The sequence below is a fragment of the Peromyscus eremicus genome, chromosome 5 (genome assembly GCF_949786415.1).
Source record: "Peromyscus eremicus chromosome 5, PerEre_H2_v1, whole genome shotgun sequence".
Lineage (NCBI taxonomy): Eukaryota > Metazoa > Chordata > Mammalia > Rodentia > Cricetidae > Peromyscus > Peromyscus eremicus.
Genome location: NC_081420.1, coordinates 78,624,717 through 78,650,646, shown reverse-complemented (window position 1 = coordinate 78,650,646; position 25,930 = coordinate 78,624,717). Strand labels below are relative to the sequence as shown.

The 25,930-nt window shown below is 48.1% G+C and overlaps 1 protein-coding gene across 1 annotated transcript; it reads right to left on the bottom strand.

Moving 5' to 3' along the window:
- Positions 1–15,561: 15,561 nt before the first annotated feature.
- On the bottom strand, positions 15,562–19,361 carry Fzd8 (frizzled class receptor 8). Its single transcript, XM_059262474.1, has one exon. It carries the CDS (start codon positions 18,530–18,532, stop codon positions 16,478–16,480), a length of 2,055 nt encoding a protein of 684 aa, XP_059118457.1. The 5' UTR covers positions 18,533–19,361; the 3' UTR covers positions 15,562–16,477.
- Between the last annotated feature and the right edge of the window lie 6,569 nt (positions 19,362–25,930).

The window sequence follows — 25,930 nt, the reverse complement described above, 5'->3', positions numbered from 1 at the left end:
TGTTTGTAGAGGTTAGAGGATGACTTTGGGGAGTCAGTTCTCTCTCTCTCTCTCTTTTTTTTTTTTTTTTTTTTTTTACTGTGTATTTCAGGAATTGAACTCAACTTGTCAGATTAGCATGACATGAACTTTGACCTGCTAAGTCATTTCAGGCTTTCTCTTCTTAAAAAGTCATTAATACCATCATGGGGCCTCACCCTCAGAATATTACCGAATCATAACCACCTCCCCAAGGCCCCATCACCAGACACCATTAACAGGAATTTTGTGATTAACTTCCCAATACATGATGATTGTGGTTGTTTTGCTGTGTCAACATGACTGTGAAGGTCACACTGAAGCTGACAGGTGGAGGCATCCCTCCCCTGTGACCACACTGCAGCTCTCAATGGCTTTTAGGTTTTCAAGCCTTGAAAGATCTCACAGTGGTTGTCAAAGCATGCACGAGACCTGTGCAACCACACACCAGACCAAAACCCAGGATGAAGATGAGAGTCGGGTACTAAGTCCCACTCCGGCCGTAGCACTCTGGTCAACTGTTAGCTGCTGGGAGAGGGAGAATCAGATTTCTGCAAGGGTCTAGCCCCTGGTCCACCAACCATGCTCCAGTGGGAGGCTACACATCCAAGAATGTTTGGACAGCACAACTGTGTCTTGTTGTGGCAGGGGGACAGAAAGTTGGGTGACTGTGGGGATAAGTCTGATCAAAACACACTGTATGAAATTCTAAAAGAACTAATACAATTTTAAGACTTTTTAAAAATTATATAAGATGAAAGTGGGGAAACAGTCTTAGACTTTATCCAACAGAGCCCCAGGTGGTACCTTAGGGATCACTTGGCCCAGAGTCCCATCTATCTGCTCACATGGGAGGGGCAAGAGGAGCCCATAGGCCCAACCTGGAGTGAGCACTGTCACATCTAGTTACCCACTCTCTCCAGAACTTAGAAAGGTGGTGGGGGAGTCAGAGGAACCGTTAGCTGCCTTTAATGCCAGCACTCAGGAGGCAGAGGCAGGTGGCAGGATCTCTATTAGCTCAAGGCCAGATTGGTCTACATGGTGAATTCCAGGCTAGTCAGGGCTACACAGTGATACCATGTCTCAAAACAAACAAGCAAACAAAAACAAAAACAAACCCACAAATGAACGAACTGAAAAATCAGAAATGGGAAGTTTGAGGAAAGAGAAAAGATTAAGAATTTCCTTAATTCGTGACCTAGAACCCAAATCTCTGGTACTTTGGAGCCATCTAAATTACAATAATTGAAAACAAGAAAAGTGAGGGAGGGAGAGAAACACACACACACACACACACACACACACACACACACACACACACACGGTTGTCAGGGGGAGCATTAGTGTTGTTCAGTTGTTTAGGTTTTACACAGCAAAAGCCTCATTAGATACTGCCTGATTTCCCGTGGACATCAGCTCAGCAAGTTTCCCCAGCTGGTGTGAGGGTGCCTCCTGAGACAGTTCAGTGAAGACACGAACCCGCCGGTGGATCCAGTCTCTGAACAGACAAGTAAGTAGTGCTGGGTGCCCGTGGAGACGAAAGTGAAAGAGATCCTATGAGGACCAAGGGATCCTGCACAGAAAGCAGGCTGTGGGTAGCCCAGGGAAGTGTTACTTATGCATTTACTAAGTAGCTTGCTGGCACATGCAGCAATCTACGCTGGGAACTTCTTTCCAGTTTTCTGGTATAAATTCAGTTCCAGGAATAATGAGCAGCATGACACATTAAGGAAAGGAAAGGGAGGCCCGCAGGACTGTAGTGTAAATCCTGTGGCTCTCACTCCATGACAACTCCGGGGCTGGCTTTGAAGGGCTCTGGTGAATCTTGCCGGCTATGTAGGGGATAAATTTGTTTCCCTAGGAATGAAGAGGATGACAGACACCCTTCTTGAACTTCAAGTGTGTGTGTGTGTGTGTGTGTGTGTGTGTGTGTGTGTGTGTGTGTCTTTATTTGCATATATGACTGTGTTCTTGTGTGCATATATCTCCGTGTATATGTGCGTGCATGTGTATGTATGCAAGTGTGGTTTTCTTGCTCCCGACATCTATACAACAATCCCTTCCTTGGGGAACTTTAAACTTGACCTCCAGCTCTATAGTTGGTCCCAGAGTTAGGTGAGATGCTAAGATTACACAGCCTTATAAGATGAACCTAGGTGAACTTCATTTCATAGAGAATTGAGGAAATTAAAGTCAAATGCCAATTGAGTATACCTCTGTGTAGAGCATTTGTCTAGTAAGCAGAAGGACATACGTTTGATTCTAAGCACTGAATAAAACCTAGATTTTGGTAGGAAGGGTTTCCCTTCTTTCCCAGACTGAGGATCAGAGTGTACCCCCATCACATCTCTGGTTACCATCTGCCTCTTTGGCTGAAAGGTCACCCGTGTGTCACTGGGCAGGTCTTCTTCCCCCAGTCCCTCAGGCAGAGCTGCTTGTCTTCCACACAGACCCACACATAGTCACCAGTAGGCTAACACGTTAATAAAGAAGCATTTATGGAACATTGGTTCTGCATATAAATCTACTTCAGTTCCTTTCCGTGAAGCTTTAAAGCTCTGCATATGCTGCAAGCAGTCAGAAAACTGAGGTGGGGTGAGCCCCAGTGCACACACACAGCCTCTCAAGTCCTCCAACCCCAGCTCTTCACAGGGCTCACAAAATAGGAGCAGGTAACACCTGCTTTACTGAGTGAGTGTGGAAAGCCCACCTGGTTAACCATGGAAACCCCAGGACAAGGATTTAGTCATGTGCTCCCAAAAGATGGCTCTAGGGCTGAGATCACAGATGTCCGACAGACTATTGTGAAGGAGTCTTCAGGAATTGATGACATTTGGCAGAGGAGAATGTTAGCTGGACCCGGTAAGGCTTCCTGGTTTTCGGTTGCTCCCAGTCTCACCAGCAGGGGCCTCTCTTGGACCACAGTTAAGATCCAATAGTTAAAAGCACCAAAACAAAAATGTCAATTTGTCTTCTCCACTTTGATACATTGCTGCCCATTCATTCGGTTTTCATCTTTATCTTCTCTGCTCACAGAAATCGGATTTAAGAATTCTCTGCAGTCCATCTGGGAATTCTATTAGATTGATTTTAGGCAACAGTATGATAGGGGCTTGGGAGTGAGAAATTAGGGGATAATGGGAAACTGTGATCAATCTAGTCTCATAGCACAAGCTCATTGAACAAGACAAGAGATCACCTTTGTGAGTTTGAGATACAACTCCTAGTTTTGACTTTCTTCCTTTGATTTTGCTCACATGCATCTGATCCCCCCGTCCCCCTCCCCCAGCTTTCCAAAAACACTGAAAAGATTTCACTTGAGAGCTGGACCTGTAATGTAAATGACCACCAAGGCAGATGGTAGGGAGGCGGCTAGATGCTGTAGCCCTGGAGTGTGGCTACTCAGAGCTGTTGACCAAATGTAACAATGGGACACTTTTTCTCCATTCCATCTGTTCACTAAGCAGCTACAAGAACCCTTGTGGCTGTAACCTGTCGGAAAGGCTATTTGAAAAGACGCATAATGTTCTCCCCGCTGGCTCATGAAACAACATGTTGTTTTATAGTTAAGAATCCCTTGATTGCAGGGAGGCTCCTAGTCTTACTGCAACTTGATATGCCATGTTTGCTTGATAGCCATGGGAGACCTGCCTTTTTCTAAATACAAATATATATTATCTATTTATCTATCTATCTATCTATCTATCTATCTATCTATCTATCTATCTATCTATCTATCTATCTATCTATCTATAATAGCTTAATCAGTGAGTCACGGGCCAGTGAGAGACCATGTCTCCAAAAACAAGGTGGATGGTATATGAAGAAAGACCTTGGAGGTTGAGTTCTGACCTCTCTATTAAAAAAAAAAAAATCAAGTCTAGACTTGAACATTTCAGCATAGACTTTGGATATTCTGTAAATAGGCCATAGTGAATTGAATAGTAACACCTCCTGCATAAAAGAACCATGCTGCCTCTCTCATTCAGCTGGGGAGTGGGTCTTACCTCCTGTATGAATAAAAGAGCTGTGCTGCTTCCCTTTCTTATGTGGGGAACTAACAAGGAAGTAGGCCTTTGGTATTATCCCACATCACTTGTAATCCCCGTTCCCTCTGCATGCCCCCTTTACAACAAATTTCTCTGTATTATCACCATGGTCCGGCTGAGGTTTAACTGAGCCTCCCCACAGTCTGTCAAGGCTGTAAAGGCTTGGTCCCCATGGAGGTTGTATCAGGGGATGCTATAGACATTTAAGAGGTGGGACCTTATGGGAAAGCCCTAAATTATTGAGGACACGCTCTCAGGAGGGGTTATAGGGCATTGCCCTTCCTCTCCCCCTGTTTACTGGTTACTGGGACTCAGTGCTCATGCTGTGCTACTCCCATGACTACTGTGCAAATTCTCGTGTGAAGCCCTTGCACTAAAGCCTCCAGAACTGTGAGCCGAATGAGCCTCTCTTTCCTTCATCAGCAGGCTGAGTCAGGTATTTTGCTACAGGGATGGGGAGATGACTATAACTATACCCGTCAGGAGGCCCTCTGACAACATTCCAGGAGTACCAGAAGTGAAGACCATGGAATCTGCCAGGAACTTAGTACCTTGACTCTGATCAGTTCTCTGTACCTCTATGGAAATAAAAGTCCAGGGAGGTGATGCAATTTTATTAACATAACTCTGCTAATGTGCATCCGTGGTTCCTCTCTCCAGCTACATTCACCCCTTTCTATGAGACATAGGAAAACACCAAGCACTAAAAAGTCCTCAAAGTGATGAGAGTCAGTACTCACCTTTTGATAATAACTCTGAATATTAACGGTCAAAATTCCGTAATTACAGACTCAGGCTAAGGCAGCAATTCTCAACCTGTGGGTCACGACCCCTTTGGGGTTGCATTTTTGATACCCCGTATACTAGATATTTACATTACAATACATAACAATAAGCAAAATTATAGTTATGAAGCAGTGACAAAAATATTTTTATGGTTGTGGGTCACTACAACATGAGATATTAAAGAATTTAAGGGCCCTGACTCAGGGACTGTGGCAGAAAAAGCAACAGATGGGATATGGTGTGGGGTGCAGTCAGATTTGGGCACCGGGGGTAGCAGGTGAGGGAATGGCTTTCTTCATGTGTCTGTGGCTTACAGAAACCCAAGAGAATTAATTGAGATGCTGGTGGCACTGCCATCTGCTGATGGGACCATCCAAGTTCAACAGGATAAAGTATCACGGGGCATCTGATGCAGAGGATGATGGGGCATCAGGAACCTCTGCAGAGGCTCATCTCCCCATGACCTTGCTGATAACCCTGGGGGTTTTTCTAACACCATTTGCTAGGAACGTGTATTCATTAGGCACTGTTGGGTTAGAAATTGCATTGTCTACTCCATCTCTACACCTCAAATTCCTCCTGGTGAGGACAGGGCATACGCTTTGCTCCATATTCCTGAGTCTTTATGGGTTTGCTGAGTAAACAGTCACAAGGATCTTCTTTCTAGTAAATGGGTGAACTCCTGGGGACATGGCTGAACTGGGAAAGTGCTTGCCTAGCACACAGAAAGCCCCAAGTTCAGTCCCCAGCACTGTAAACCAGGCATATGGGCCCATTCTGTAGTCCTAGCATGTGGGAGGTAGACGAGAGATCCCAAGGTCAAAGTCAGTAATACGCTTGCTGCCCAAGCATGAGGACAAACAGACAGACAAATGTGTGGAAACACCTTTGCAGTAAGTGGGGGGTTTTGTTAATGTTCGCTGGCTTGTTTTGAGACAGTGTCTCCTGAAACCCAGACTAGCCTCGTGATGGAACTAAGAATAACCTGAACTCTCCATTCTCCGTTCTCAACTTCCTACACTCGGGACCATCACTGCTCCCAGCTTGCCTCTCAAGCCACCCCAGGATAACCAGAACTTATTAACTACCCAAACTGGCCTTCAACTCCCAATCCTTCTGCCCCTACTTCCTGGGGCACTACAATTATACCACGTCTCCCATTTGGGGACAAAGAAGAGCTCTTTTAATTTAATTTTGTTGTTTTTGGGGAGACCGAACTGAAGGCCTTTAGCACACTGGGAAGCACTGGATTGTGGCAACATATCAGCAGGCAGAGAGTTCTTTAAGATGGCAGTTAGGAGTTCCATGAAGGCTGTAGCTAGTGTTTTCCTGCCTGACCCACAGTCAGGACAAATCTCTGTCACCCACCAGTCCCACAGCCGCTCAGACCCGACCAAGTAAACACAGAGACTTATATTGGTTACAAACTGTATGGCCGTGGCAGGCTTCTTGCTAACTGTTCTTATAGCTTAAGTTAATCCATTTCTATTAATCTATACTTTGCCACATGGCTCGTGGCTTACCGGCATCTTCACATGCTGTTTCTCATCATGGCGGCTGGCAGTGTCTCTCTGACTCAGCCTTCCACTTCCCACCTTTATTCTCCTCCTTGTCCCGCCTACACTTCCTGCCTAGCCAATGGCTAATCAGCGTTTTATTTATTGACTAATTAGCAACACATTTGCCATACAGAACATCCCACAGCAGAAGGCACTGCTCTGGGGGTTTCGTTTGCGCTAGGATTTAGTCCCTGCAGCTGCCCTATACAGCAAGAACTGCTTTATCCTTCTTTTACAGAGGAGGAAATGGGGGAGACAGACTAGACAACAGACAGAGGGGCCCAGCATCTACACCCCAGCACCCCCATTTCCTGGCCTTTCTACAGTTTACTCAAGATTATTAAAATCAATCCAGCGAAAATGATATTTGTGAAGAATTTTCCAGAAAGATTGTTGAGTGACTGACTTTTCCTGGAGAGAAGCAACAGGTAGGACCCAGAAAAGGAACCCAGGGCAGATCAAAGTTTAATTCTATAAATGCTGAATTTTTATTGGGGTTATTAAAAGGAGCATGGGCTGTGATGTCCGTGGCCCATGGTGCACCCAAAGGCCACGTGGATGCCCAGGGTCTAGGCTGCATCCTGTGGCTGTGTTGGCGTCCGAGGGCTGTGCTGCTGCTGGGATCATGGCGTCCTCTGGGCCAGGGCTGCTGCTTATGGCCATGCTTAGGTCCATGACCCTACTATAACCAAGGTCTGCGCTGATGTCTGTGTCTCCAGATATTATTGAAGTCAATGCCAATGCCAGGGGCCTGGGCTGCCACCTGTGGCCATGTTGGTGTCCAAGGGCCTTAATGCCACAGGGACTATGCTGATTCAAGTGGCCTGCGCAGCCACACAGGGCCAGGCCTGGGCTGCTGCTGTGGGCCAGTTCTGGGTCCATGGCCCAACAGCAGCTGATGTCCATGGCTCATGTTATGGGAGTGTGTGTGTGTTTGTGTGTGTGTGTGTGTGTGTGTGTGTGTGTGTGTGTGTGATAGGAACCATATGTGTTGAAATCTGATGGTTGGCTCATATCCCTGTCCCTCACTAGCCCTAGGAGAGCTGGCTCCGCCCCTCACCTGGGGGGTCGTGGTCCCATTGGCCCAGACTGACCAGTTCCACTACCATCCAGACCCATCCTGGGCCTTGGGTTGGCCCATCCTAACAACTGCCCCCTCTATGACCTGCTGGAGTGCTCGTGGGGACTGTTCCTATGGAATGATACCCTCAGGATCTCCGTGACTCTGGGCAACAACAGGATATCTGAGAAGAGTTTCACTGAGGGCCCAGTGATGATGGTGTACCAGAAACCAGAGGCCTTGAACCAGACCAACGACTCACTGCAATGAACATTTTCTGGTGAGGCTGATTGCACAAAGGGGTATTACTGTGTGTCACAGAGCAGCTCCTGATCTTACTGGGATGAATGAAGAGGTGTCGGAAAGATGAAGGATTGAGGTGGGTATTTTATTGTTTTGTTTTGTTTTGTCTTTAACAAATTTTGGGGGGGAGGGATACTGCAGGGGTGAAGAGCAGATATGGAGGGTTTGGGAGGTGAGTGGGATTGGGGTGCATGAGGTGATATTTCCAAAGAATCAATAAGGAATTGTTATTTTTTTTAAGGATGATGGCATCACAGAAGCTCCATCATGGGTTCTCTGCACAGCCTGCAGGCAGCTCCAGAACCTCAGAGTCTCTCCCCTGTAGTTCAGCTGGTCAGCGTTCCTCCCCAGCAGTTGTTTATCTTTTTTTTTTTTTTTTTTTTTAACTGCTGGGAATGGGCCTCAAGTGTGTGAGAGTTCCTCTTCCCTCCTGGAGGGCAGGTTTTTATTCAGATGAAAGTGCTGTTCAACAATTAGAATGTTGATTAGATTGTTATTTCAACAACAACAACAACAACAACAACAACAACAAAACAAAAACCATGCTCTTCTAATTCTAGCGCTGGGAAGGTGGGCACAGGGGCTCAGATCCCCTGGGTTTGCTGTACAGACAGATTAACCTACTTGGAGAATTCCAGGCTAGAGAGAGACCCTGTTTCCAAAAGGGAAAAAAAATCCCTAAAGGCGCATGCCTGAGAGCCCCTGAGGTTTTCTTCTCCTCTCCACACCCGAATGCACAGACAAAACAAATGGACCAAGGTGTTTATTTTTATTAAAATACTCTTCTTTGACACATAGTAATAACATTTATGGGGTACAGTGCGATATCCAATATGTAATGACCAGATCAGGGTTATTGCTGTACCTATGGCTGTCTGAGTCTGATCTTTGTTACTATAACGAGCACCCCATACAAACCAGTGTATAGAAAGAAAGGTTTGTTCGGTTCCCAGGTTTGGAGATGTCAACCTGTCATCAGCTGTCCCTGTTGCACTGGGGCTGTGGTGAGGCAGTGGGTCATGGTGGAGACTTGGGGCTGAGCAGAGTGGGGAGGCAAAAGAGAAGTGCATGCTGTGTCCTGTGGTCCCCTAAGGGGCACTCCTATGGTCCCCTGAAGGGGCACCCTGAGACCTCAAGACCTCTTAGTATTTTGTCACTTCCAGTAGTGTTATAGTGGAGACCAGACCTTTAACACACGGGCCTTTGGGGACTACTTAAAGTCTAAACTACTGCAGTCAGTTTAAGCAGTCAGCATCTCTTGTTGGAGGCTTCTGAGAGCCTCTCCTTAGCGACTTGAAATACTCAGTTAATTGCTGTAGGACATCAGCAGGTAGCAGCATCTCAAAAAGCCTGCACCCCTCTGGCGGGTTTCTGCAGCTAGGCTTTCTCCCACAGAATTAGAGTGAAGTGTAGCAGGTAAGAGCTGAAAGCAAGCATGCTATGCAGTTAGCAAAATGCCAGGGTTTGGTTGCAAAAGCAAGCCTCACTTTCTGAGCCTTTGGTGAAGAACTCAGAAAGAATGGATTTCTGCACTTTACAAAGCGTTTTCCTGTAGTTACAGAGCTGTGGTGACATTCCAGCGTCAGAGGAGACAGAGAGGTGGTGACCCCCACTCACTACTGGTTTTGTCCCTGGCACTGGAGAGTCATGTCCCTCCCAGGGCACAGTGCTGGTTGTCACCTCTAGCTGATCTGGTTTCAGTGAACACACATTTACTAAACAAAAAGGGATACTTCTTAATTTCACTAATTAACATATTAAAATTGCATGTTACTCACAGGCTCATAAGTTTAACAAAAGTTACAGATCGTGTGACCTGTGTACATAGTTCTTTGTTTTATTACGGATGAGAAATACTATAATACATGCCTGCTCTGCGCGTAGTCAACATGAACAGCAAAGCCTGAAGTTCCACCTTTGTACCAGATGGGGGCACTCTTGTTTTCTTCCAAAATCTACCTCTCAGAAGTAGGAGACAAAAAGGGCTAAGGAAGGTGTGTGTATGAGAAATATGATCAAAATATATTATTTACATGTATGAAGGTATAATAATGAAACAAATTATTACTTATATGTGCTAATAAATAAAAAATTACTTCTCAGTGACAGGAAAAATATTACCATTCTAAAGTACCAATAATTTCTTTTTTTTTTTCTTTTTTCTTTCTTGAGATTGATTCTCACTGTACAGTGTTAGCTGGCCTGGAACTCACTATGTAGACCAGGCTGGCCTTGAACCCACAGAAACCCACCTATCTCTACCTCCTGAGTGCTGAGACTGAAGGCGCACACCACCACACCCAGCTGATAATCTCTATTTATGAATATTTATTTTATTTGGGATGATGACATATGCAATCATATCTACTGATTTTCATCAGAGTTACCAGCAGTAGCTTTAAAATAAAATGTTTAACTCTCAGATGGAGTCCCTAAATTCAATCTCTAAATCTATTGGTCTGGGATGCAGCTTGGATAGCAGTGGGGTATTTTTTTTTTCTTTCTGTTTGTTCATTTGTTTTGAGAAAGAACGTCCTTTGACTTTGGATCCCCATAACTCTGCCTCCTGAGTGCTGGGGTTGTACACATATGCTGGTGTTGAACTCAGATCTTGGTGTATGCTAGGCATGCACTCTACAAACCGAGCTGCTTCCCCAGCCATGTTTTTAGTCTTTTGAGCATCCTAGGCTCTGACTCAGTCTTCTGACTGTGGGGACTATAGGCATGTGCCACCACCATGGGCTTTGGCTTCAGCAGTTTTTAAAAAAATCACTCCAAGGGCTTCTGACAAGTGAGCAGAACTAGGAACTGCCGCTGGGGCCTGGTATAATTAGGAACAGGTTTTATGGGAGCAGAACAGCAGACATGGGTTTCCTAGTTTAGTGTATAATTCCCCAGAGGATTAAATAAAGCAATGTAAATAATGGCTGTCCCTGAGGCTTGCAAAGCCATGCACAGTTAGCTATTAGTTCACACTCATTCCAACCTTGCTGGGCCTTGGCATTTTATCTTCACTCTCTTTCTCTCCATCTTTCTCTGGTTAGTGTCTGTCCTTTCCGGGTACCACCTCCCTCTCAGAACACTTCCACGGCTACAGGCTGTGGAAGACTGCTGTGTGGTCCCCTGCTCCAGCTGTTTCCTGTGTGTTAGTTCCCTGGCATTTCAGAGGCCCTTCTGCCTCACCTCCCAACCCCCTAGCACCAAGGAGGGGCTGGTCATCACTGCCTTCCCTAGCCCACTGAGGCACTTTCTAAAAGGCCCGTGGCTTTTCCACATCTAGCCTTTCTCTCCAGTGAAGTCTCCATTGGGACTTACCGGAGGACTGTGAACATGAGTTGTGAGAACTCAGAGAGTACCCTCAGTCAGCCGAGGGCCCAAGAGTCAAGCCTTTCAGGGAAGATCTTGTCGACCAGGGGGAAAGTGTGTGACTCTAATGAGATACTCGGGGACCCTGAGGGGCTGACTCTTTAGATATGACCGCCCATGGGGTGGGCTTTAGAGAGAAGATCGGGGCAGTGGGAACAGGCCTGTAGAAACAGGAAGGACAAGCAAGCAGTCCTGGTGAGTTCTAGGCTCGGCTCTGCTCTGGATGATCTCTCACAAGTGCAGCAATTGCTTTCTGCCAACCTGAAGCAAGGACTGTGTCTGACCTGGGGTGCTTTGAACAAGAATGGCTCCCATGGGCCCCTGTGTCTGAATGCTTGGTCCCCAAGTGGCAGAACTATTTGGGAAAGATTAGGAGGTGGGGCCCTGTTGGAGGAGTCATTGGGGGTGAGTCTTGAGGTTTCAAATGCCTGTGCTATTCTCTTTTTTCTTTCTCTCTGTCTCATGGTTGTGGATCAGATGGAAGCTCTCAGCTGCTGCTCCAGTACCATGCCTGCCTGCCTGCTGCCACGCTCCCCACCATGATGGTCATGGGTTCTAATCACTTGGTATTGTGACACCCCCTCCCACTCCCCAGTTAAATGCTTTCTTTGTAAGTTGCCTTGGTCCTGATGTTTTTGTCATGGCCATGGAAAAGGAACTAAGACACCTCCCCGGGCCTGGGTGGGCACCGACCCACGAGTGGCTGCCTCCATTGCAGCTTCTGTGGCATCAGGCACGGACACCGAGTTCCGGGGGCTGGGATGATGTTTAGTCACCCTTCTGCTGCCCTCGGGGAGGAGGCACTGCAATCGGGACATCACGGTATGCCGATTTGGTGAGGCAGGCCTCACCTAGTCCTCCACGGGCCTGGTCGCCCATCATGTCCTCCTTCCAGGAGAGCTAGAGCAAGGCAAAGCACTTGCTCACTCCACCCCCACGTCAGCCTTCTCCTTCAGTGTAGTGCTCCCTCCTTGGTGTGTTCCCCAGCCCCTGGGTAGGTGACAACAGAGTGCATCCTTGTGTGGCTCTGAAGGACATCCCACGGACCAGCAGATCTGCCTCTCTCCAAGCAAAGTGTGAAACAATACATCATGAAGCAAGAAAAAACGGTATCCTTTTGCCATGGATGTGGGGTATTACCTATCTGACCCATTGCCATTCCTTGAATAAAAATAATTCAAAATAATATTTTTTAGAGCTTACTGCTTTGGACTTTAACATGGGAGAATTGAATTCAATTGAGGTTAATAAAATTATGACTGTGTGGTAGGGATGTCTTGTGGCACCTTACACTGAGGCAAGTCAAGGGGATTTCTTAAGAAAATGGCTATAGAGAGAGTCAAGAGTACAAATGTGTGCAGGTCCACTGAGAAACAGAGCAAACACTCTCAAGATTGTACTTTTTCAGAGTCTCTAGTCCAAGGTTGATTTCAAACTTTGTGGCTGATGATGACTTTGAACTCCTGATGCCTCCACTTCCTGAGTGATGGGATCACAGACATGTGTCACTATACTTAGATTATGCAGGGCTGGGGATCGAACCTAGGGCTTTGTGCATGATGTGCAAGCTCTGGAAAAACTGAGCCCTTCCCCAGCTGCATCTTGGTTTTTCAATCAAGAACATGAAGGAACACGAAGGAACTTCTCTCTCCTGCAGGTCCTGGAACCGGTTGGACCACAAGATGGCAGTATAGTATCGACCTTTTGAAACTGATAACGAATTCCTTGCCCTTGTTTTGAACCGCAGCAAAATGTTTGCAGGGCTCTTTAAATTGATCCTGTTCTGCAATGGGCTCTGTGTGATTTCCTTTTAATAAGACAATCTGATTTCCTCTCCTCAAACTTTGAAGTGTTACAGGTGCCCGCAGCACAGCCAGTGAGGAGGGTAAGAAATGAGGATGCGACACAGTCTGCTTTTCTATTAACTTTCCCACCTTCTGTTTATGGTACTTGCAGGTTGCCTTTATTACAGAGCAAAAAAAAAAAAAAAAAAAAAAACAAAAAACAAAACAAAACAAACAAAACCCCACCAAGTATTCAGCAAGATTCCTCCTGCAAGTGACTTCAACAAAGCTCTGGTTTCCTGGTGGTGTTAATCACATTAGATTTTATTTACTTCAGTCTGGGCACACAGCAACCACATTGTCTACCCTCAAATATTTGATAAGTCTTAACACTTTCTAAATGTAGTAGTTAAGGACAGGCTACCTAGCTTGAAGTGGTATCTGAGCAATCCCCCTGCCATTGGTCTAATGCACATGGGCCTAGAAGGGTCCTTCTTTACGTTTCCTACCCCTACAATCAACTTTAAGTATCATTTGGGTGTTGACAACTTTTGACTCATGTTTCAGCTTTCAGAGCCAAGAACTAGCCTTGTGGTTCAGAGCCAGCCCCGAACTCAGTCAGTCTGCCCAGTACAGCAGCAGGCCTTTTCACTGAAGGCCCTCAGAGTGGAAACAGTGCTTTTCCTTGATTCATACGTTTGTTAAGTTGTACACACTTCCGGCCATCTTGTAAAAGCTATCACATATGGCATTTTCTAAGGAAATATGGAAAACAAATGAGTTAAAAGCTTCAAAGTATGGCAACTCCCCAAAGTCATAGTTGAAAGTTGTTACCATGAATACCATTATGTCAGAGAAATCAGCAAGTTAACCAGCAACTTTTAGCGTTTTTCTTTTTTGCACATGATAAAGCCCTGTCCCCAACTTTGACCTTATTACTGAATATGCAGAGTTCATGGCCAGTTTACACACACACAGCATCCCAATCAGTGTGTAGGTTAGATGGGAGTGCATGTAGGTACCTAGGTCACAAACCAGCAATTATTTAATGAATAAAACTGCTTGCAAGGTGCCCAATTTTTCAAGGTAAGATGGGCATGACAGCTGAAGCATGTATCTACATTACAGAACTAATTTAAAAATCCAGTTTACACAAACAATGACTCTGGAAGGGAATAGAAAATTAAAAAAACCAATTGCTTCTTCAATAAAGAAGATCAATAAAAGAAGTAGTTTTCTTCTTATTAATACAGAATTTTAGTCACTAAAGGAAAACCAAACATCTAAGAAGGGCACCCAGGGCCCCTCCTTATCCAAAATGCTAGACCCCACTTATTAGCAGGGTAGCTGCCAGTTTCTTATCTTGATTGACAGGTTAATAAGGGACCTGGAGCTATCTTTTCAGTATGAACATACAACCTTACCAATTACTTTTAAATTATTGCTAATTTTCCAGAAATTAAAAAGCCTAAGGAAGAAAAATTTCTGAAAAATATCTACTGAAGAAGCATTTCCCGCAAGTGGTTTGAAAGGTCCAGTTCAGAAAATTTGCCAGCATTTAGTCAATAGAATTTAGGCACTGAGGATTTTTTTTTTTAAGGAAAACTTGTAGTTTATAATAGTTCATTGGTTCAATTAGGAGTGAAAAAGAAGGGAGTTTTGTAATGCAATTGTCCAGCAAAGGAAACCGCTTTAAATTGGGGGATTATGTGCACAGACCACCTGTGGGGCATTCAGAGCCTTTTCTATAATGCACAGCCCAGGCCTAGCTGCCTGCGGGCTGGCTAACAAAGCCGTGGAAAGCTGTTGAAAAGGCTGAGCGCACTTGCGCCTCTGGTCTTCACTAACTGTTACAAGTCTTCGTCTCCCTCTCTCCCTCTCCTTTTTAAAGTAAAAGTCCCACATCCCTTTAATGGAAGAGCGTTAAGGCTCTGCGGTGGCCAATTGGTCTGCACCAAGAGGAGCCAAGGCAGCAGGGAAAGAAACTTCAGACTACACAGCACATTCGGAGAGGAGAAAAGATCAAAGTTTTTCAAACTCAAAAGACCAAGTTCCCTACAGATTAACCCTATTCATTTAGCTCCTCTTAAAGGAATGATGTGCGGAGCCACTGGGCAGACAGGTAAAAAGTTCAACAATTGCCAGCGCATTCTTCTGCTGATTCAACAGCCTTCTGTTCAAATAAATTAGCTTAGTCTTGACAGAGGAACAATAGCTTTTTTCTCCAGGAAAAGCAGCACACTTGGAATACACAAGCACGGAGCGCCATTAAGAAGTTAACCCATTCGTTTAATCTGTTAGCTAGCACCTGCCCTGCTACCCCAGATTGTCAAGTGACTTCCAGTGTAGAGGTGACCCGTGGCTTCAAATACTAACCTCCACATTTCAGAGTGTGGCCAGGTCTGTAAAAGGTCAGGGCTTTAAAAAAAAAATCACAGACAGGAGATACTCACATAGGGCTGCTGTTTCAACTTAAGTGACGTTATACCAGCCACATAAACAGGCTGAGTGGAATGGCCACCTTTGCAATCTGTCCATTCACACACACACACACACACACACACACACACACACACACACACACACCCCAAGATGAGCTGTCACTCAGAGGTCAGCAAGGAGAGACCATGAAAAACAACATCTTTGGGGAAAGTGCAAAAACGCAATTTTGATTTCAATTCAACAATGACATTTACTTGGCTAACAGTTTAAGAACTAGAGGTTAACAGGTAATTGTCTCCATGCCTAAAGTCAGTGTACAGAATGGCAAGCCAGAAAATGTCCATTTCCCCACATGTCCTCAGCAAGCACAAGGGGAACAGTTCAGAAGAGTCGGGGGACAGGGTAGTATTTAAATCATTTATCAAAAGTCATTTTATTGACAAAATAGAATACTTATATTTGTTCTTACAGGGGTAGCCTCTAAACTTTTTACAAATAATGTACACGTTGTATATCTTTGGATATATACATATTTTACACTTTTTCTTTTTTTTCTTTTTTACAATTTAACAAATAATTATATAAATACATCCTCTAATGTAAGAAACCCGTATTTACTTGGGGTGTATAATTAAGACATTTCTTGTTTATTTAAGGCATTTGCCTGGTCATTAAGAATACCCAAACCGTGCAATCCCACAAGGTAGCAGTCGTCCCTCCTCTAGGGGGTATGAGGAGTGAATTTACGCAGGCGGGGTCGAGGGTGAAGCGGTCCCTTGGGAGAAGTCTGTAGCTTGACCTCAAGGCTCAGCCAGGGTACCCAGGAGGGTTCCAACTCTCCTAGCCGGCTGAAACCATTGCCTGGGGGAGGCGCTCCGGAGCGTCGGAGGGGAGGGGCTGGATCTGGGAGGCTTCAATGCCAGGTACTTTGTTCTAAGGGAGTCCTTTAAGTCCCAGCGGCTAATGGATACCATTAAGAGTTCATTATCATGCTAATAGCAATCAACACGGTGAAGGGGTGGGAACCCCGGCCGGTCTGGGGTCCCTTCGCCGCCCTCGAGCTCCCCATCCCCCACCCCTCTCCGCCCCTTCTGGGCGTCTGCTCAGGGTTCAGACCTGGGACAATGGCATCTGCTTAGGGTAAGACACGGAGCTGGCCGTGCCAGACCGCCACGTCAGGCCGGTGCTGACGTCGCTGTAGAGAGATCCCCCGCCTCCGCCAGGTCCCCCACCCCCGCCGGGCCCGGGCCCGCCGCCCCCCGGGCCGCCGCCCCCGGCTCCCGCGCCTACTGCTGCGCCCTTGCTGGCCCAGCAGCAGCGAGTGCACAGCGCGCGCCACGACTCCAGAGTCTTGCCCGACCAGACCCATACACCCGACGTGATGCCCACTACCAGGCACATGAAGTACTTGAGCATGAAGACCGCGTAATCGGGCCTGCGCGCCTGGTCGGGCTGCAGGTCCCGAAGACACGGGCAGTTGTGAGTGGCTTCCCAGCGCGGACGGTTGTGCTGCTCATAGAAAAGGCAGGCGACAACGACGGCGGCGGGCACCGTGTAGAGCACGGTGAAGAGGCCCAGGCGGATCATGAGCTTCTCTAGCTTGTGCGTCTTGGTTGGGCCTCCTTGCTGCTTGATGACCGAGCGGATTCGGAATAGCGACACGAAACCAGCCAACAGAAACATGGTGCCAATGAAGAGGTAGATGACCAGTGGCGCCAGCACGAAGCCGCGCAGGTTGTCGAGGCTCTGGTTGCCCACGTAGCAGATGCCCGCCACCGGGTCGCCGTCCACGGAGCTGAGCGCCAGCACCGCGATGGACTTGACGCTGGGCACCAGCCACGCGGCCAGATGGAAGTACTGCGAGTAGCCTGCGATGGCCTCGTTGCCCCACTTCATGCCAGCCGCCAGGAACCACGTGAGCGACAGGATTACCCACCAGATGGAGCTGGCCATGCCAAAGAAGTAGACAAGGAGGAAGACCACCGTGCACAGCGCGGGGCCGGTGGTCTCATAGCGCACGTGCTGCTCCACTGCTCCCAGCTCCTCGTACTCGCCGCGCGCGCCCGGGCCGCTCGCCCCCGCTCCCGCCGCCCCCGCGCCAGCCGCAGCCGCGCCGCCAGCACCCCCAGCTCCTCCCGCACCCGGAGCGCCACCGCTGCAGGCCACTTTCTCGTGTCCTGCCACCAGGCGCACCAGGTACCCGACCGACACGAAGAGGTAGCAGGCGGAGAGGAAGATGATGGGCCGTTCCGGGTACTTGAAGCGCTCCATATCGATGAGGAAGGTGGAGACGGTGGCGAAGGTGGAGACGAAGCAGAGCACCGACCACAGGCCGATCCAGAAGACGGTGAAGGCGCGCTCATCCTGGCTGAAGAAGGGGTTGTGGCAGGGCAACGCGCAGTTGGCGATCTGGCCGGTCTTGACGCGGTTGTAGAGGGGGTGGCGTTCGCTGGACACGCTCACCATCGGCGCGCGGCACTGGCACCCGGGCTCGCAGGGAGCCGCGCCACCACTAGGGGGCCTCGCTTTCCCGCCGCGCGAGGGGGGCGCAGCCGCCGTGTCCCCGCCGCCCCTGCTGCCGCCGCCACGGTGTGGGGGCCTGGCCCCTGGCGGGCGGCCGTGGCCACTGCCGGAGGGCGGCTGCTCGCCGGGCGGCGGCGGCGGCAGGCGGCGCGGTGGGCTGGGCGCGGCCGTGGTGAGGTCGGTGCGGTTGTAGTCCATGCACAGCGTGTCCGGGTTGCCCTGCTCCGGCAGCCGATCGCAGCGCATGCGGTCAGGCCAGGCGAAGCCGTACTGGCGCATGAGCGGCGCGCAGCCGGCCTTGGCGCGTTCGCACACCGAGCGGCAAGGCGGCAGAGGCTTCTTGTAGTCTTCCAGGCAGATGGGCGTGTACATGCTGCACAGAAAGAACTTGAGGTCGGGGGAGCACTGGATCTCCACCAGCGGCCAGAATTGGTGCACTTCCAGGCCCGCCTCGTCTTGGGTGTCGTGGTTGAACTGGTTGGGCATGTAGGTGTAGTTGTAACCGATGCCCTTGCACAGCGGCACCGTGATCTCTTGGCACGCCAGCTCCTTGGCCGAAGCGGCGGCGGCGCCGCTCGAGCGCTGCAGCAGCGCCAAGGCGGCTAGCAGCGAGGTCACTTCCAACAGGTAACCCCACTCCATGCTGCGCGCCGCGGCCCCACGTCCTCCTCCTCTAGGCGGCGCGCGGAGGGGCCCTAGGGGACCCAGCGAGGAACTGGAGGAAAGGGAAAGCAGGCGACCAGCGGGTCTTGTGTGGCTTCTCCCAGAGGAGCGGAGACTCTGCCAACGATCTAGCCCTTTCTTGGGCAGCGTCTGTGGCAGCAGGGTCGGAAGCTTAGGCAGAAGTCGTCCGGCCCTCCCCCCCCCCGTGCCTCTCCTGGGGCGAGGGTGACTGCAGGCGCGCCACAGTTCCACAGGGTCTGCCCTACGCCCTCTGGGTCGCACTCAGCCCTCCCGGAGCAGAGTGGTGGCCCCTGGGCACATCGTCCAGAGCTCGCGCAGGTCCTCCTGCACGCCCAGCCACTTCTCTTGGCGCCCAGCAGCGAAGGCTCAGAGGGCGGCGCGCAGCAAGTTTCCTTTCGGGCCGCAGTCAAGATGGCTGTGCCTGGCCGCTCGCCTCTGGGGTCAGACCTAGCGGCCCCTCTTCGGGCCCCGAGGGTTCATGTCCGTCCCAGGCCGCGCCGCCGCTGCCAGAGTTCCGGGCCCTCCGCTGATCAGGCCGCTGCCGTCTCACTCCCGCGTCGGTCTCAGTCAGTCCTCCTGCATCTGCCGCCGCCGCCGAAAGTCCGCGTCGCGTTCTGGCCACGGTCGGGCAGGGTGCAGGCTGTGCCTTCTTGCGAGACCGACAAACAAATACAGAGTAAAAGGCGGAGGGGGACACCTGAGGGCCGTAGTCCGCGCCAGCAGCCGCCGCCTCCTCCTCCTCCACCTCCTCCTCCTCCTCGGCAGGAGCTGCGCCCTTCGCCCAACTTCCCGGCTCCAGTCGCCTAGCGCCTCCAGGCCGGCTCATGAATATTTATACAGCCTGTACTCGGTCTCCGCCCCCTTCTGGGATCACCAATCACTGGGCGACAGGGCGGAGTCTATGCGCTCTCAAGGCTCAGCCTTCCTTAAGGAAGTCCGTAGTTTCGCGACTGCTTTTCTGTCTGGCTTTGGGCGGATGGAGAGTTTTGGTCACCTTGGGATTGACCGCACGAACTGAGCATTTACCTAGACGGTCCCCACAGAGCTCAGCGCTTCAGAGATCTTGGTCTCATTTTTCTTAGTCTGCACTTGGGGACTGGGACAGTGTTTTGGTAGTGAGTGCAACCTCCCGTGGATCTCTAAACCTGTCAAGATCCAGCTAGTCTGGGTCCACGGACAATACCTGCTGGTTCTGGAGGGCCTCGGAAGCTCATGAGGGATCCAAGGCTGGTCCAGATGCGAGCTGGGGGTATTTAGGGAGGGATGTCCTCTTGGGATTCTCATAACGAGGGCTTTTCAGACTTGGAGATTTGGGGACTGTTGTGAGACTTCTGTTGCATCTAGATGATCAGGTTTGGTTAAAGGCAGCCCACTGAGTACTTGGGAGCTCTGCCAGCGTGCAAGGGGCGCGGTACGTGTAAGTGTCCATTGCTGTGTGATCTGGGGCACCTCAGTTCCTTACCTAGAAAGCGGGGAGTGATCAAAACAGATGTCATTGGGGAGGCTGATCTTTGGATGAGACAAAATATATAAATGTATGAAGCACGTGGACCCAGTTCCTCTTTTCAAAGACAAACACAAACTTACTAAGACACACTGACAACTACCATTGCATTCTCAATTCGCTTGCTACTTTTAAGACATACACTCGTGTTTGTAAGCGCCTCCTTTTCTTCTGTGAGAGGCGGGGCTGCGCCCTAGAGGGAACGCGGGGACCGATACCGCGCTCAACACCCAAGAATTGGAGGACCTTCAGCAGCCGCCAGCGCTTTCAGCGTCCACCTTAAGAAGGGAGGGGGGTGTGCGGGGCCAGGGCTTGGCAGGTTCATTTACGCTTGTTAGGACGTCCCAGGGGGTTGTCTTTCTCCTAGAATGGAGTGTTTATTTTTTAATTGATGTGCTGTTTCATTTAGCGCTTGTATGGAACTCATGCTGCGGCTGTAATTACTGTAATCTCGGGAATAAGCATTTCAGATAGCCAGGAGGGTGGCAGGCGCGCGGTCTCTCTCTCTCTCTCTCTCTCTCTCTCTCTCTCTCTCTCTCTCTCTCTCCCTCTCTCCCTCTCTCCCTCCCTCCCTCTCTCCCTCCTTCCCTTCCTCCTCCCCTCCCTCTCTTCCTCCCCCTCTCTCTTCTCCTCCCTCTCCTCCTCTTCCCCCTCCCTCCTTTCCTTCCTTTCTTTTTGTTTCAGGATTTTTGCTCTTTGTCCGATTTCATACCAGGAACAAGTGGAACTAGCGAACAAAAGTTGCGCAGGGATAGAGGCAGACTGCAGGTCCATTCAAGACCCTGCAAGTTCTTCGGGGGTGGAGTGGTGGTGGTGGTAATGGGGGAAGAGAGCAGTTATCTACAGAAAAACAACCTTGTGGCAAAACAAAATGAGCGACCTTGGTGTCTGGTGAGTTATAGTACTCTGTGTCTTCCTCCTGCTTTCTGCGGCTCAGTGCAGCAGCCTCTTAGGAATTGCGCCTTCTGTAGGCCCGCAGAAACACCGCCCCTGCAGTTTCCAGCAGGCTTTCGCCCTCCCACGCAAGACTGCTGGATTAATAGGTACATCTCACCATCTTTTTTATTTATTTATCATCTTAAAGTTAAAATCTACTTAGTACCTTCTCATAGTGAAAGCACATTTCCTACTCTTGGAAACAAGAGCTAAACTCTTCTAGAATCCAGAATTCAAAGCTTCTGTGAAGTTAGCTGATTCAGCACAACACGGGCCAGGAGAAAAACGCCAAGTCGGCCTTTACTTTGTTGTTGTTTACTTTTCAGTCGATAACTCCCTCCGTCCGAGTTCCAGGGCGTGAGTTCGAATGTGGAAACTCACCTCTGTCTGCATTGTCAGGGTGCCCACAGGGCTGTCCCCCACAGTACCGGGCGCAAGCACTACACCAATCTGGGACCCAGGCGATCAGGCAGAGGCAGCGCCTCCAGACGACTGCGCAGGCGCGGGAAGCCAGCTCTCCCCCGCCTCCCCCCGCAAGACCGCAGGTGGGAGGAGCCAACTTTCCAAGAGCCACACAGCTGGAGAAGTTTCTACTGTTTTTCTTCAGTAGAGAAATGTCAAATACTGAAGTTTAGAATTACAGTATATAAATTGAATAGAGTTAGGTAAAACAAACTGACATTTGAAAACTGAGGCTGAAAATAGTTGATTTTGGCTTTTAATTGGCATTAAAAAATTTTTAGAGACAAAATGAAGCTTGAGGATGTGGAATGTGGAAAGTTTGGGTAAGAATATTAACTTCACATGAAATAACAAGCAGACGAGAGTTCAGACTTTCCGAAACCATGGGCTATTTGAAGACGACTGATTTGAGACGTCAAGCCACACGTAAAAATGAACGGAAATTGACTTTTAATTGAGAAAAATACACCGATAGCATTTAACACTATTATTAAAGGGCTACTTAGTATTTCAGAGGAAGAGTGGTGTCAGGAGCCAGTGAGCATATAAAATGGCAGGCACGATAAGAGAAACCAAAATCATTACATGCGTATGTGTAAGAAAACAGTGATTAAAAAATGTAACACAGCTATATTTTAGGGGTAGGAGATAGTTTTAGGAATGGTAGATAATAGAAAGCTCAAGTTACTCGTCCTCCAGCACAGTAACAAATGCACTAGCTTCCCATCACTATTGCTGTGGTTGCAGTTTGGAGACAGGGTTCTTAAGTTCCTGGGGTCAATTCCCAGCATTTCAAAAAAAAAAAAAGGCAAAAGAAAAAAATGTTTCCATTTAATACCTATGAGAGACAGGAAACGAGTGTTCTCTGTCCCATAGTTTTGTAGGTTTCTGTCCGTGGCTGGCCCCAATAATCTCGTGGTGAATCCACATAGCCACTGCAGGGAGTGTGTGGTACAACCTATCTCATAGATGGAATACAAAAGACAGAAAAGAAGGAGCCCTTAACAATTCTCTTTAACCACATGCCCACATTGACCTGAAAATGTTTAAGGATGCCCATTTGGGGCACACTCTATATCCCAATGACAGCAAAGTTAAAAGGCACACATCTACATCTGGAGAAGAAAGGCTTAGAAAATATGAACCACTCTGGAGACTCCCAGTAGTGTCCTACTGATATCTAAGCATTTCTGGGGAAATGATAGGAAGGTGTTGCTCCATGGTGGAGCACCCGCCTAACATCTCAACACGCTGGGTTCAATCCCTAAGGCTGTAAAAACAGGACTGGATGTATATAATTTGCTTAGCACACACGTGCTCTGTACCCACCAGTGCACAATACTGGACATGCTCATGCTGGTAATCTTAGCCTGGGGGAGGAGGCGACAGAGAATCAGAAATTCAAAGTCATCCTTGACTATGTAACAAACTGGAGGCCAGGCTTGGCTACAAGTATCCCCATCTTAAAAATAAAAAATAAAACAAAACACAAGCAAATCTTGACATAAGAGAGAGCCTAAAATATACCAATAAGATGATATGTTCCAAAAAGTATATGGAGAATTATTTTATAGCTGATGAAATTTCTCAGGTTGTACCTAACACCAATTATTTCTTTTAAGAGCTTATTTTCCTTCAGAAAAGTGATCAAGCATTATATTGCTAAAGGATATGAGTAGTCATGAATCTTGACATGTTTAAATTCTGTCTTTCCAAGGACACTGTCTTCAGTTCTCCATAAACAGAAGAAAAACTGGGACGAATTGGTCTTACATCAGTCTACGGTTAAATGAACGGGGGGTGGGGGGGGGCTGTTGTTTGGTCTCCAGTGTGCCCAGTGTGCACATTAAAGATTTATACATTACCATGATGTCACTGACATGCAGTGGAAGCTTTAGGAGACTGGACCTGATTAAAGGAAGTTAGGTCATTGGGGTTGTGGTCTTGGAGGGGGATATTGAGTCCCCAGTATCTTCTCTCTTCTTCTGTACCACTGTGAGGCACTCTGTTCCAGCACATACTCCATGCTGTCCTGTGCAACCTTGCCATATAAGACCAACCAGTTATGGACTAGAATTTCTGACTCTTAAATCAAAGTAAATGTTTCCTTATTTTAAATTGATTGATCTCAGAGGCGTGATACTGCAACAGGAAGTGGAACAGTATAAAAGGTTTGCTTATTTTTTTTTTAAATTCTTCTGTTTTTATAAGCTCTATTAAGGCTTCTTCCCCTCTAGAGAAAGTCCTGTAAGAGAAAGGACTGTCACTGTGTCTGGTGTGACAAAGTCCATGTGAAGAGGGTGTCAGTTTCTGGGTGGCACATACAGAGCTTCAGATTTGATGCTCACTTTACATGTACCTTCAGTTTTAGAAATGGAGATGACACTATCACTTAGTAACCGTATAATCGCTCTAGGATGTGTCTTAAGAGACAATAAATGATTTTTTTTGTCACTCATAGTAGATTGGCCAGATGCATCTTATGAGAGATGTATCACTCATTAGTTTGGGAGATTTGAGGTGCCATAAAGACCTAAGAAAAACTGGCTTGACCAAGAGAGGCAGTTCAGAGTTCAGTAAATCCAGAAGGAGGACTCTCAGTATTGGTTCCTTAAGTCATTCACAGACGTCAGGCCTGCTTTCCAGCTTGTTGGCTTCCCATGGAGCTTATTGTCAAACTTCAAATGATAGCAGCCAGAGCAGGAGATGTAACAAGTGCTTGTACTCGGAGCCCCCACCTCCTTAGAAGGAAACGTCTGCTCTGAAAGCAGAACAGCTTCCTCTTAGAGTACCCTGCTCTGAATGTGCCAGTGCCAGCCTTAGCTGCAGGAGAGGGCTGAAATGATGCTGGGATCTGGTGACAGCGGAGGGAAAGGGGAAAGCTAATAGTGTCGGCTATGCATTTACTGTATGAAATAGGAGTTTTGGAGGGTGGGGAGATGGCTCAGTTGGTAGAGTGTCTCCTGTAGTGTCGGCTATGCATTTACTGTATGAAATAGGAGTTTTGGAGGGTGGGGAGATGGCTCAGTTGGTAGAGTGTCTCCTGTACAAACATAAGAATCTGAGTACATATCCCCAGGCCACCCAGAAAAAAGCTAGGCAGAAGCAGCGGGAGAGCAGAGATGGGTGGATCCCTGAAGCTCATTGGCCAACCAGCCCAGCTAAGCAGATGAACTCCAGGTTCAGTGGGAGATGCTCTCTCAAAATGTAAGGTCGGAGAGACATTGAGGGGATAATATTGACCTCCACACATGTATGTATACATGGGAGCATGTACATGCAGACAGACAGACAGACAGACAGACAGACAGACACACACACACACACACACACACACACACACACACACACAAGCATGTATATTCACTCTCAGTCTCTCCTCCAACACACCAAGAAATGAACTTTTAAGCATTTTCACTGGTCAGTTCCAGCATATTTTCCTCAGGGTTGTGAATTAATAATGGCATAAGTTGCTGGGTGCTGGTGGCACACACCTTTAATCCCAGTACGTGGGAGGCAGAAGTAGGTGGATATCTGAGTTCAAGGCCATCCTGGTCTACAGAGGGAGTTTCAGAATAGCCAGTGTTACACAGAGAAACCCTGTCTTGAAAAAACAAAAAACAAAACAAAAAGTTGGAGAAAACCTTGATACCAACATGCTTCTATTTTTGAGGTTTACTTAAAATAGATGATTTGTAAGTTGCGGGCTCTGTATTAACTGCCATCTGCTGCCAACAGTGGCACATCACGATGCAGGAAATAAGACACTGTGAAGTATTCATCTCTAGATAGAACATGTATTTAATACCTGGTCTATCCAAGGCTCAGGGATTATCCCAGAAGAGTGGGCAGAAAGATCACAAGCGTCAGAGGTAGCCAAGAACAGCCGTGAAACCGTGTTTTCTGGTCACGGCACGCATGCTGCACACGTGAACTCATGGTGGGTATGACTGTGTACACAAGATTTGCACAAGAGTAAGCCAGCCAAAACCCCACCACACATGAGAGGTGTGGATGAAATCTTACCTATAGCTGAGGAGCTATGGGCTAGCTGCTAGGGAAGGGAGAGAGTCAGATTTCTTTAGAAATGTGATCCCTGACAGGCTGCTGCCCGTATTCCTGTGGATGGCCCTCCAGCCATGCGTGTATTGACAGCACTGTTTCAAAAAGAGTATGTGATGATGGGTGGAGGATTCAGACAAAGTAGAGGGGAGAGGATGGGAAGCAGATTTGAGCTAAACACACCAGATTCATATATGGACTTCTCAAACAATACATTTTGAAAGTTGAAAAAAAGTAACAATCTAAATTTTATACTTGGAAAAATTACCTTATGCTGGGTGTTGCCACAGGCCTCTAACCCCAGTGATTAGAAACAGAGACAGGCAGATCTTAGGGGCTCACTGGCCAGCCAGTCTAGCCAAAATACTGAGTTCTGCTTCAGTGAAAAGACC